The sequence below is a fragment of the Pogoniulus pusillus genome, chromosome 27, assembly GCF_015220805.1.
Source record: "Pogoniulus pusillus isolate bPogPus1 chromosome 27, bPogPus1.pri, whole genome shotgun sequence".
NCBI classification, from domain to species: Eukaryota; Metazoa; Chordata; class Aves; order Piciformes; family Lybiidae; genus Pogoniulus; species Pogoniulus pusillus.
This window is the reverse complement of record NC_087290.1, coordinates 17,944,396-17,958,158: the sequence shown is the minus strand read 5'-3', so window position 1 is coordinate 17,958,158 and position 13,763 is coordinate 17,944,396. Positions and strand designations below refer to the sequence as shown.

At 45.0% G+C, this 13,763-nt stretch overlaps 1 protein-coding gene across 2 annotated transcripts in view; it reads right to left on the bottom strand.

Annotated features, from left to right (window-relative positions):
* CNOT2 (CCR4-NOT transcription complex subunit 2) overlaps window positions 1–11,032 on the bottom strand; it is a 93,075-nt gene extending 82,043 nt beyond the window's left edge. The window contains exon 1 of one of the 2 annotated variants that reach the window (XM_064165936.1): window positions 10,960–11,032. Coding sequence is in view for 1 of the 2 variants with exons in the window: in XM_064165935.1 (XP_064022005.1) it covers window positions 10,008–10,037 (30 nt within the window). In the remaining variant the exon portion in view is untranslated. Of the gene's footprint in view, window positions 1–10,007; window positions 10,306–10,959 lie in introns of those variants that run through there. The other variant, XM_064165935.1, reaches the window with a different exon arrangement.
* Window positions 11,033–13,763: the final 2,731 nt, after the last annotated feature.

The window sequence follows — 13,763 nt, the reverse complement described above, 5'->3', positions numbered from 1 at the left end:
GGCACTCCTCCTTGTCTACCAGAGGTGAGCACCTCTCTCTTCTATACAAAGAACATGGCATTTGGAAACCACTCAGTGCCAGAAGATGAATGTCCTTCCTTTCTCTAGAGCAACAGTGCTCCAGCTGTGTCCCAGAACCAAGAAAAAAGCCAAACATTGCTAAAAGGCAAAGCTGAGTGACAATGATTTTATGTTGGACACTCTCTTCCTTTCCCTCAAAAGCATATTCAGCAGCTCACCAAGAACAGGAGGGAATGCATCTCCATCACCAGGATAAGGGGATGGTATCCACAGGCCTCCAGAAAAGAGTGGTGCAGTGCTTTGTAGTCTACCTCCCCCAACCCACAAACTGGGTTAAGAGAGTTTCTTAAGATCCACTACCAAAGGGAGAAGACACACCATGGCACACCTTGCAGCAGGCTGTCACCTACTGCCATTGCCTGCTCTCCCACTGAACAACTCCAGTCCAAACTAGAAACAAGACCTACCCATGCAGAAATGGCACATGCTACCTATCTGAACACGTCACATAAGCTACTCGGCCTCTGGAAAGACAGAAGTGAAACACAGTTTGCCAGAGGTAAGCCTCTCACTGAATCTCAGGGCTCTGGTGTCATAAATCCCAAATCTTTCTTCTTTTACAAGTCTTCAAGAATGACCTCTATGGTTGGCAAGGAAGTCTGAGAGTATTTCCCTTGCCCCAAAGTTTGGGGTACCCAACCTAGACAGTGCTAAGGAATTAAATTATTTGAATTGTTCAGATGAAACAGTCACTAAAAGCACCTACAAAATGCAACCTGATGCAGAAAATGTTTGCTTATTTTTACAAGCATCTATTTCTTCAGAGCTCAGATCCCTCTGAATTCACTCTTCACTGAACTACAAGATCCCAGAGGGAAAGAGAAGGATCTTCTAAAACAAACCACTTATGGCAATAAATACCACTACTGAAAATCAACTTTTATTAGGACAGTGATAAAACAAACAATGGACATCTCCATTTTGGCCTTGGATGTTGAGACTCTTAGCTTCAGCTGTACTCATGAAAACTAGCATCTACTCCAAGAAGTGAAGAAAAACGAGAACCAAGCTACTCTGTAATAAACTTGTAATTCTTGATAAATCAAATTTCTGCCCCTCTAAATCACTTACATATGGCAACTTTGTTCTGCACAGGGTCTCATCAGCAAGACATGATGCATTCTATCATTTATTTTAAATTGTCATTTGTGGTATGAATTCAAAAAGCCTGAGAAAAGTCACATTAAAGAGATAAAAATACTGCTAAGACTTCAGCAAGAGGTGTACAACATTTAATAGAGTAGTGTAATTTGATCATAGAATCATCCAGGCTGGAAAGGACCTCCAAAGCTCAGCCAGTCCAACCTTCTCTGCACTCAGCAGGAACATCCTCACCTAGAACAAGTTGCCCAGAGCCCTGTCGAGCCCTGCCTTGAATATCTCCAGGGATGGGGCCCCAACCACTTCCCTGGGCAGCCTATTCTGGTGTTCCACCACCCTCACAGTAAAGAATTAACTCCTAATGTCTAATCTAAATCTGCTCATCATAAATGTCAGCTAAAATACTGGAGGGGAAAATAAAAGTGAGGTTAATTTTTAAGGATATTCCAAGTTTGCCTCGAAGTTGCATCAATATGATTAATGTCTCCTTTTCACACCTGCAGCTTCCATTGACTTTCAGAACTCGTACGAGTTACAATGCAGAGCCAGATTATGGGAGAGGTCTCTGATAAAGTGCACAAGACTTCTTGAAATGAGAGAAACAAAATTCCCCTGTACTATACAGCACATTTAAACTGTTGTTTTGCTCAGACATACCAAAACAAAACGATAACACTCCGCAAATACAGAGCAGTACATACTACTGATATTCCTAAAACACAAATGAAGCTACTGTTTGACACTGACAGGGAAAAAATATTTCAGATGTATCTACAGGATGTGTTTTGATTGATACCAGCAGGGATGAAGGCTCTAGGTGCTAACAATACAAGAAGTGTTACATAAGACTATGCACTTATTTTTAGAAGCACATTACAAAATTAAGTACTGCACTGGAATCTGTTGCAGAGCCATGGACAGTTAAATCCATGTGCACGAAGAACAATCACTCAGTTGGAGAAGTATATTAGATTTGGTTCAGATTAGAGTTCTCTCCTGCCAATCCCAAAAAATACTGAGCCATCCCACCTGGAGGACTCTGTAGAGTGCTGAAGGCCCCAAGACACAAAGGGCATGAAGTGTTGGAGTGAGTTGAGAGGAGGCCACCAAGATGCTCAGAGGGCTACAGCAGCTCTGCTACGAGGACAGGCTGGGAGAGTTGGGGCTCTGCAGCCTGGAGAAGAGAAGGCTTCCAGGAGACTTTGGAGTGGCCTCCCAGGATCTGAAGGGGGCTCCAGGAGGGCTGGGGAGGAACTATTGACTAGGTCTTGTAATGACAGGACAAGGAGGAATAGGTTTATACTGGCAGATTAGAGACTGAAAGTGGCTGTTAGGAAGAAGTTGTTTGCAGCGAGGGTGGTGAGACACTGGCACAGGTTACCCAGAGAGGTTGTGGCGGCTCCCTCCCTGAAGGGGTTCAAGGCCAGAGTGGATGATGCCTTGAGTAACATGTTCTAGTGGGAGATGTCTCTTCCTATGGCAGGGGGTTGGAACTGAACTGCATGGGCTTTGAGGCCTCTAACAACCTAAACCATTCTATGTCTATCTAAGACTTAAGAAAGTTAATTTGCATTCATTAAAAGATAAACAACCCAAATCCTCAAGCACACTGCTACCTGCAAATATATATTCTTTTCTATGAGCAGAACTAATACAAACTAGCTCCTTATAGACTATTCTTTTGTTTCTTAATACTTCTCCCACACTACAATAACCCTCAACTTCCTTCTTTTCTACATCTCCTCATGACTCTCTCCCCCCTCCTTGTTTCAATGTAAAGAAAGTTGCAGTGCAGACAATGTGGAAGCCTGCATGCACTCACATTCTGTCTGACCAGCTACTATACTACAGAACACATACTAAATTGGCCCTGACAATCCCTTTTCCAAGGGGGTGCGGTAATTTGGGACCTCTTTTCTCTACTCCAGTATCATTTTATGAGGTTTGTAGAATCACAATTTGAGACTTCATTTCTTGGATTCAGTTTTCCATATGAGTATATAAATTAAGTCAAATGCTTAACTTTTGAGTTAACTATGAAGTTGGGTTACTCATATATAGTTGACACACTTTAGATTTTGATACAAATACATATATATCATTTAATTACAGATATATATACTTATTGTATATGTATACATATTTTATACATACACACACACATTCACTGAGGGGCAGGGTAGACAAACCAAATAATAACAAATCTAATAAATCACACCTCCTGAGAAAAACTGAATCAAAACTTTCTAGCTGTTTATTCAAACAGCACTAGATACTGCAGAGAGAACTCAGCACACATTTGCCTGTGTACTAAAGTTTACTCTTCCACCACCATCTCTGACTTTTATGACTCTGCTCATTTTTTACTGCTTTTTTAAAACACCACAGCTAGCTTCATTGTCACACATCACACTGCTCTTCAAAACAACCCAGGCTGAATTTATCAATACTGCTTCCCCTCCTTCTTGGAGATGCAGACATAAAACAATCCATTAAGCACATCCTCAGATTTTACTACCACTGTTTATTCATTTCCAGCCTCCATTACTCCTCTTTAGGTTGTCTGCTAAATACAGCAAGAGTGTGGTCTGTGGGCTATGCTCGTAAGTTTTAAACCACATCTTTTTGGTTTAAAAACTGGACTCTGCAGATGGAGGTATTTACTAATATAGAACATGTCCAGTAGTTCCATAGTGGAATAGACACACGCTGGAGTTAAGGGGCAGCTGTGGTAGTTTAAGGCTTATTGGAATATTCTAATAAGAGAAATCAAGACTTTCCTGAAAGTTCAGTGCAGAATCTAAACAAATTAGATCACTGGATGTGAAAGAATAATAAAGTCTATATCATTCATTGGTTTGGTAATTGGTATAAAAAGCCAGTACATAAACAACTTCCATCTCTTGGCTGTTGGGCACTGGCTCTGTTCGCTGTTTCTTCACTCCTCTTTGACTCCTCCACACTCAATACTAACCTTGACTGACCAAATAACAGGGGCTGGTTTTCTCTCTGGGGAGAGAGAGGCTGACACTGGCCCTTTCTGGGCTTTCTTGGTCCGGGGTGGGGGGGAGACTAGATTTCTGTATTACTTCCAAATTGTATATTATTGCAAATCCATGTAAATATATTGTGTATACATGCCTGTAAATTTAGCTCTGCGATAAAACAGAGCTTTGTCTTACTTCCAAGCTGTCTGAGCTGGTCTGGTAAACTTTAACTTAGGATGTGATTTCCTAAAGCCATCACAGCAGCTAAAGATGCCTGCACTCAGCTAGTCACTCCCAATTGCCAGCAAGACCTACACTTGGTCATCTCAGTTTTCAGAACTTTTTGAGCTGTTGCTATAAAAGCAAATTCAGTCTACTCGTGTAGTTATAAAAAGGAGGCCTGTAACTGAATCTACAGTTAGGACCCTAAAAAGCCCTGCCAGATTTAAATTAACATTATGTGTCTTTCAGAGAGAAATGAAAGAATAGGATCAGTTAGAAAATTCCTAGTCAAACACTTAGGAAAGTACTACTTGCCATGAAGTGTATCCTTCTGGTAGTCACAACAGACATCTAGCCAAGATAAGGAAAGCTCAGAGAGATAATCCACAACATACATGTTTTTGTATAACTGAACCTCCATGAATCAGGGGAGAAAAAACAAATCATGTATTCATTGCCCATCACATATCCTGAAAGTGTCATAGTTTCTTAGACAAATAAAAAGAAAAAAGTAACTCCATATCACAACAGCACAGGGACTTGCCTCTAACTATAAAATAAAGACATAGAACCATGCAATAGTTTCAGTTGAAAAAGACCTCCAAAATCAAGTTCAACTGTCAACACTCCACAGCCATTAAACCATCTATAATGCTGAAATCAATACATTGGAAGCAACTTAGCAGAAATGTGCACCCACATTCAGTAAATAAGCCAACAACTGAATACTTCAACATAAGGAACCTTTCTACTTTGTTATGATGTTTTCTACATGTTGAAAAAGCCACAACAGTGAAGTATCAATAAGGGTATTGACATGGCAACAGATTAATCAAATCTCTCATTAAAAAAAGATGTTTTACTGCAAAGTTTTGCAGCAGGGTGCAATACTGCTCAGCATCTCCTCAGTTTTTCAAAACTTGACACTATGTACAGCTGTCTTTTTTGTTTTGCTTTTAAATCTTTCAGATTTCTGCTTCTCCACGCTGCTAAGTATGGAAGACCTCCTTTTATATTTTCTGTTTAGCCTTAGTCATTACATAAACTATTTGCTTTGAGGTTATTTTCCTGGTTTAGACTTTTTTTCTAAACATACATACATTTACATGCAACAAGGACTTTCTCACAAACCACATCATCACCAAATGACTCTGAGCACAGATCTGATCATGTCCTCTACACAGCAAAGCAAGAGCAAGAAGGTTGGCAGACCTTTTTTTCATCATAATTCTCTGGTGACACTTCTTTTGTAAGAATAGATTTCACAATTCAAACAAATAAAACCATGAAAAATAGCTACAAAGAATAGTCAGGCTACCTCTAAACCATGTAAGGTAGGTTTTAGTGGGCTTCAGGAGGAAGAATACTATTTCAAGTGAAGCACAGCCATATAAACTGTATGACAAGTCCACTGCCACAAGCAATAGCTAATCATTTTTCATTAAGATAAGCATCTTCCTAAAATCCTTGAACAGAACAGATAATAGATCAGATTATCACTGTGTTATGAATGCAGCCTCAGAAATATTTGCTTGCCAAGAAGTTGCCTCCAAATCTGAACACTAAGACTTGGTAATTTAAACTAGTTGGTGGTTGTTTTAATGTAATTAGTCACCCTGCAGTTTTTTTTCTTGGTGCCTGGAAACTCGTTGCACTTAATTTCAAATGCACACATAGTTGGAGTGTAATGAAAATGTTGCATGTCTCAAATTTTGAAGCATGTAAGAATAAACAATACAAAACCACCTACTGAATACAATACAGGATCACTTAGGAGCTCTTAACATTGCTTTTGCTAACTATGTTATCTGCTACTGACATCCAGTTCCACAGAGGCCCTGAATCACGCACATAAAGCGCAGGCACGAACATTATCTTCTTACTACAGACTACAACTTGGCTATACATTGGTTAAATCACTTATCCATCACCTCAACAGGTAATTCAGAATGACAGAAAGCATGCTCCAACTCATGCTCATGATCAGCCCATTGTATTACTGCCTGATCAGAGACAGTAATGCCAAGTAGGACTTTCCATCTTACTTCCCAACATCACATAAATATTTTGTGCTATTTTTTTCTTTAAAAATCCATACATTTTTACATATAACTATATTCAGCCATCACTGATCTCAAATGCATACAAAATCTGAAGGCAGAACTTTGAAAAGGCTTCAGAAGTTCATTAAGCAACTCACTGCAATAAAAAAAAAATCTGAGTGACACTATGTAAAAGATGACACTTAAAAATACCACCCAAAAATGAACCCAAATCGAAAGAGAAACATGAGGAAACAATGGTTTATCAGCTAGTAACTTTCTCATCAAAGACTCATGCATTGCAATTCAACAGAGAAGGATTTGTCTGAAAAAGCCTCAATTATAATCAAGTTTTAAACTACCAGCAAAATCTAAAAGGAATTCTCCTGGGAAATGCAGAGAATTGACACTCAACAAATCAGTAGCGTAAGAGGTGGCAGAGCAAACAAGTCAGGGGAGAAAAAAACAGTGCAGTCTTTCTCTAAAACTACTGATAATAAACATTATCTCAAGACAAATAATTGGGGTTGGGATAAGGGGGAGTAGGGGTGCTTAGTAACCTCTTTGGCCAAGGATGCTTTTACACCCTGATTTAGGGACTGCTGCACAACCAGAGGAGAAGCTAAGCTAGTACTCACTACAGCAACACTAATACTGAATTTTCAGCAGAGTACTGTAGCTTCAAGATAAAATACAAATTAAAAGCATTTCATGGGTTTGGAATTTGTTGTTTTGTTTATATCAGAAAAGAAACCAAAACACAAAGATTTTAAATCATATGTAAAAAAATCTCTTACTCACAGACCAGGGTAGTGATAGAAGAGAATGGAGCAAAACTGGAAGTGGGCAGATGCACACTAGATGTTAGGAAGAAGTTCTTCAGCATGAAGGTGGTGAGAGACTGAACAGGTTGCCCAGAGAGGTGGTAGAAGCCTCATCCCTGGATGTTTTTAAGGCCTGGCTGGATGTGGCTCTGAGCAACCTGATCTAGTGTGAGGTGTCCCTGCCCATGGTCTGGAGCTTGATGATCCTTGAGGTCCCTTCCAGCCCTATGATTCTATATTTCATATCCTCTCTAAAAACAAAATAATTCCATAAGGACAACTTCAAACATCCCACTACGCAGTAACTTCATTTGGCACAATTCCTCCTACACTGTTAGAACATTCAATAAAAGCATAGCCAGCCCTCAACACAGAGATCCATTCTGAAAACTCTCATGCATGAACTTAACTATCAGCATGCCAGTAGACATTCCTAAGTCAATGAGATTACCACAAACTTCAAGTTCAACCCTCCAGGGTCAAGAGATCAATGCAACACACACACAAACATAAAAACATACTTGCAAAAGCACATTTGGAAATTAAAACTAAAAAAATAATAAGAGTGAAGAAAAAATGCCAACTCTATTCAGAAAACACAGCTGAAACAGGTTGCTTTGAATTGCTCAGCACAGCCTGTGACAGCAGGATGAATTTCATGCAAAAACATTGTGAGATTTGTGTTACATGTTTGCACACTTCTAAAATTTATTTATACCTCAAAAGCAAAGTGAACCTAACTTGAACTTCTTCTGACAGCAAGCACTATAACTCATGAATTGTGCACTGCATTAATAATATTTGAGTTAAAATGATAGACTGCATCACTCAGACAGCAATCATTTGAATCTGTTGTACTGTGCTTCTACATAAACTTGCAGAGAGCTTTCCATCTAAGCTAACATTTTGAAACACAGGAAATATGGCAAGGATTCTGCCAAGAAGTAAATATTTTTCAGAGACATGTATTTTTAAGAACACTTTAAAAAAAAAAAAAAAATCTGTGTTCAGGCACATTATAGCTTTATGGGAAGGAAAGTAGTTAAATACAATGATTACTTACTTTAGAACAGACTTCTGTACTTGGGAGCTTAGGCACACCATCTATACTACCTCGTAACAAAACAATTCAACACTTAACTTTCAGGATTAAGTCTGAAAGGCAGGTGCAAGAAATCTCTATTTTAATTCAACTGTAATATATTTTTGTGCTCTACTCACTCGAGTCAGTAACAAGGAGGTGCAAGGGATTTTTGAATAAAGAGTTAGGGCACAGAATGGTTTAAAGTTTTCATGCAGTTGCAGTTTGGCAATTATTACACTTACAGACCCTTCCACCAACCCAACAATAGTTGTTTTTTTTCCTCAAAAAAGCTACTGCAGAGGTTAAAAATGCAACCATGTTTCTAATTTCCAAACTAATCCCTCAACTTTCTAAGAGCTACCATTCCACTGTGGGCGCACACAACTTTCCTATGAAGGGAGGTACAGACCAAGATTTTCAGGTGCAAGCAGCCACTTCTGGGAGCAGTTTTTAGCATCAAAACTTCAGGACACATTAACTGCCCTATTTTTAACATTGAAATTAGATTATTTTAAAGAAAATTCACCTTTCTTTTTAAAATAAATTCCAACGGTTTCAGTCCTTAGCCAAGGGCTTTTACTTTCACTCATCAATACAACTGTCACACGTGTGGGTTATAATAACAATGACTACTTTAGCAGCAGTATTAAGCATCTAGAGACTTGCAGACAAGGTTTATCTACTGCTACGCTCTCAGCTTTATCAACAGCTTCCTGAAAGTGAAACGGAAATACACTTGCAAGTCAAGTCAGTCAGCTTGTGATTGCAAGTAGTCAAATCCCTTCCTAAAAGCAGAAGCAGTCGACACCTTGACTTTTAGTATACCAGCTGAATTCTCAACGTAAACAACAGTGAAAGTTTGGGGGAGGGGGGGGTGTGGAGAATAAAAAGGCACTGAAAAAGTGCTTTTAAGATCATAAGTTTTAAAAAAACCTCAACTGGATCTTGCAAGTTGTGTTCAATTAACATGCCACTGAATAGCACAACTCAAAGTACATCAACACACACTAAGACACGCAGCAGTTCTTTCAAATCCAAGCAAAGATGCCTTTGCAATATAAACCTAACCAGTTACTTCGTTCCTGCAGGTCTTTACAAGTCTTAGCAAACTGAAACACATCCAAGTTTCCAGAAACAAAGTTTTGTGACAGCAGGTTTGATCATCTTATACTCCCTCCCCGCAGCTGAAGACTTAAAGACTAGTTGCCAGTCACCAGGTGTTAGGGCCGTGCAACAGCACAGCAATGTCGTCTCCACACATGCACAAGGAAGAGAAGCAAAAAGTTCTTATCTTCCCCCTGGAGATAAAATAGTGCAAAGTTGGAAACAAGTTTCCCGACGCTAAAACAAGAGTTGCAGCAGAACTGAAAACATGCTTGTGCTAAGATGTGGATCAGCAGCACAAGCATGTTTTCATTTTCTCCTGTTACAAAACCTCCAAAACGCTGTTACCTGTAACTTGACGGGAAAAAAACCACCAACCCAACCCAACCACCAGAAACAGTATCACCTACAATACTGCAAGCAAGCAAGCAAGCAAACACTCGCTTCCATCAAGAGCACACACTACAGAGTAAACACTGCCTTTTGCACCCATCCCCAGCGTTCCAGCCTCCCTCTCTCACACCTAACCTGTCACCCCGTGTCACCTCCCCTCAGCCCGCACCTGCACGTTCCCCAGCCGGGTGAGCTTCATGCCACTGCTTCGAACGGCAGCCACAGCGGGCCGGGGAAGGCCGTCTCCCTTCTGGGGGAGGCAGCGCTCAGGAAAGCGGCTCGGTCCGTTTCAAGTTTGTTTTAGGGAACACCAGAACCTGTTTACACACCACCTTAATCGCCACCAGGAGGAGAGTGGGAAAGACGCAGACGATAAAAACATTTACCCACAGCAAAGCCGGCAGCGGTACCCCTGTCTCATCCCCTGCCTTGCCCCTAGGCCTTCCCGGGGGCCGGCAGAGCAGGCCGCGGAGGCCACACCGGCAAAGCGCGCGGTCCGGCGACGCTCAGGAGCGGGGCCGGCGGCAACTGCGGCCGTGGGGGGCAGGTTTCGCTGCCCCGGCGCCGGGCCGGGGTAGAGCCGGCGGGCGGAGGCCGGGCGGCTGCACACCCCCACCGCAGCCCGGACACGGGCTCGGCGAAATACCGGGGGAGGGCTGGGGGTGGCGAAGGCGGCCGCCGCTAGGCCCAGGACCGAGATGGGGCGAGCAGCGAGGCGGCGGCGGGAAGGAGCCGTCCCGGGCGGGCGGAACGGGCCGCGGGGCGAGCTGCCAGCGGTGGCCGCGAAGGATGCGGGGCCCAGGTACCGCTGGGCCGCGGCCTCGGCCGGCCCCGGAGCAGCGCCCGGCCGCCGCCGCCGCCTACGGCCGCGGAGAGCGGCGGGGAGCGGCGGGCCAGGTCAGGCCTGCGGCTGCGCTCCCGGCTTAGGCGCCGCGCGTCCCCCCCGCTCCCCCTCGGAGACAAAAGCAAACGGAAACCCGGCGGGACGGGCCAGGGCCCGCAGGGCCCCGCCGCGGGCCGCGCCGCCGCCCGGCCCTCCCTCATCGGCCCGCGGCCCGGCCGACGGCGGGGCCCAGGAGGGTGGCGGAGGCCGGGGAGGGGTCGGCCGGGGCCGGACTCACCGCATGAATTTTCTTGTCCCGCGGATCCAAGATGGCTGAGTATCCAGCACGGAGGATGCTGGGGGAGCAACCTTTACCCTCTGACCCGGCCGCCGCCGCCGCCGCCGTGACCCCGCCGCCGCCCGGCCCGGCAGCCAGCGCTCAGGGGCGGGGGCAGCGCCGCCGCACGGCCCGGCCCAGCGCGGCGCGCAGCGGAGCGGGGCGGCCCTGCCGGCAGCGGCGCGCAAGGCCTGAGCGGGGACGACGACGAGGAGGAGGAAGAAGGAGCAAGGAGAGTCGCTCGGCTGCGTTCCCTCCGCCTCCCGCGGGAGACGCGGCCCAACGCTTGGGGCCGCGCACGTCGCGGGGCACGTAGGCCGCCTGGCCGCGCGGGGCTGCCCGCTCTTGCCGGGGGCCTGGCGCGGTCAGAGGCGCCGGCGCTGGCCGGAGGGCTGCTGGCCGGGGGTGCGGGTATCGGCCCCCACTTTGTGAGGGGAGAGGGCAGCCTGGCCAGAGCAGGCCGGCCCGGTGATGGGGAGGCGAGCAGGGTGCGGGGAGCAGCGGAGCCAAGAGCCTCAAGGGGCGGGAGGGAGGCGGAGGGACGCGCACACAGACACACGGCTGCGGAGACCTACCCCGGGCGGCTGCGCTCCCCAGGGAAGCACCCCGGTGAGCAGCGTGGCTATGCCATCACCTGTGACCCCCCTGCCCGCTCTCCCTGGGCGCCCCAGCAGCAGCCTGGCCTCGGTGTGGGCTGTGCGTTAGCCTGCGGAGGATCTAGGTCAGGAATTACCGCCCCGATTAGATACATGGTGTTGCAAGTTGGCTTTTTTTTCTCTCGGTGAATTAGCAGGGGACAGGCAGACCGGCCGGCGGCTCTGCTCTCCACTTGGTATGTTGTTGAAACGGGAAAGTATTACCAAGACGACACAGTTGCATTTCTTTCTCGTTTTTAATTTCTCAGGCTTCAAAGCGTGTGTGACAATGGCTCAAGTGCAGCAAACGCAGATGCACAGAACGCTCCTCATTCACATAATCCCTTTTTAAGTCAGTGAGACCACCAGTAGTACAACAGCTAAGTCTGTGCACAAGCATTTGCAGGATCGAGGCCAAGGTTACTTGTGAACTGCCTTCTCGACTCAGCCACCAAGGATAACAATTGTGTGGCTATCCTAATTTTGTTACAAAATCAAAGTGCAAAGTAGCAAACAAAAAGCTCAGTGTGTAATCACAGAATCGTCAGCGTTGGAAGAGACCTCCAGGATCATCTAGTTCCATCCCCCCTGCCATGGGCAGGGAAACTTAACCACCAGCTCAGGTTGTCCAGAGCCACGTGCAGCCTGGCCTAAAAAACATCCAGGGATGAGGCTTCCACCACGGAATTAACCAGGTTGAATAAGATCTCCAAGATCATCAAGTCCAGCCTATTACCTAACCCTTCTAATTAACTAAACTGTGGCACTAAGTGACTCATCCAACCTCCCTAGGCTACCTGTTCAAGTCTCTCACCACCCTTATGGTGAAGTGATCAGGTAGTGACAGGACTAGGAGGAATGGAGCAAAGCTGGAGATGGGTAGGTTCAGAGGGGATGTGAGAAGGAAGTTCTTCATCGTGAGAGTGGGGAGACCCTGGAATGGATTGCCCAGGGAGGTGGTTGAGGCCCAGTCCCTGGAGGTGTTTAAGGCCGGGCTGAATGAGGCTCTGGCCAGCCTGCTCTAGGGTAGGGTGTCCCTGCCCATGGCAGGGGCATTGGAACTAGATAGTCCTTGTGGTTCCTTCCAACCTTGACTGATTGCATGATTCTATAATCTTCCTCACATCTCATCTGAATCTCCTCTCCTCTAGCTTGGATCCATTCCCTGCAGTCCCATCTCTACCTGACACCCTAAAAAGTGCCTCACTGCCACCCTCTTCAGATACTCTAAGGCCACAATAAGGTCTCCTAGGACCCTTCTCCAAACTGAACAACCTCACATCTCTCAGCCTGTCCTCATAGAGAGGTGCTCCAGAGATCTGATATCCTCGTGGCCCTAAATACTTTGCCAGAAGTAGCAGGCTCCTTTAGTAAAATCACCTGTGGTTGCTTCTCAAGACTCACTCAAAAAATAAAAGTCAGGTTCCACAGCACTAATATTTTCTAGGAATGTTAGTATTAAAGTAACCTGACTCAACATAGGCATGCTGTGGAGGTGAAAATACACATTTCATCTGAGCTAGGAGAGTGGTCTCTTAATGCCAGCACCTTTTTGTGCTGAATGATTCTGTGCTCAGTGCCACTGGAATGAAGGTCTGTACACTTTCTGCAGGAAAACACTCTGTTCTGTTCTCATTTGTCACTCAAACATGCATTTTCTGTAAGCAAAGCTTTGAGCAACACATCCTGTTTGCTTATTAGGTAGAGTATGAACTTCTGGAGTACTTTTGTTGTGGGGTCTGAAAAACTGAAAGACTTCTTTACACCATGTGGCAAACATAAAGGTAGTGAAAATAGTAATGAATCTTAATAGTCTTTATTGTTAAATGAGATTTTCTGTTGGCTGAGTGGCCCTTTTATATCCTTTCATAAACAATTTGTATCCATTTATAAACATTTGGTTTCATTATGTTTCATTTTACACTTTCATAAAATCATAGAATAAGCCAGGTTGGAAGAGACCTCCAAGCTCAGCCAGTCCAACCTAGCACTCAGCCCTGGCCAGTCAACCAGACCATGGCACTAAGTGCCCCAGCCAGGCTTTGCCTGAACACCTCCAGGCACGGTGACTCCACCACCTCCCTGGGCAGCCCATTCCAATGCCAATCACTCTCTCTGCCAACAACTTCC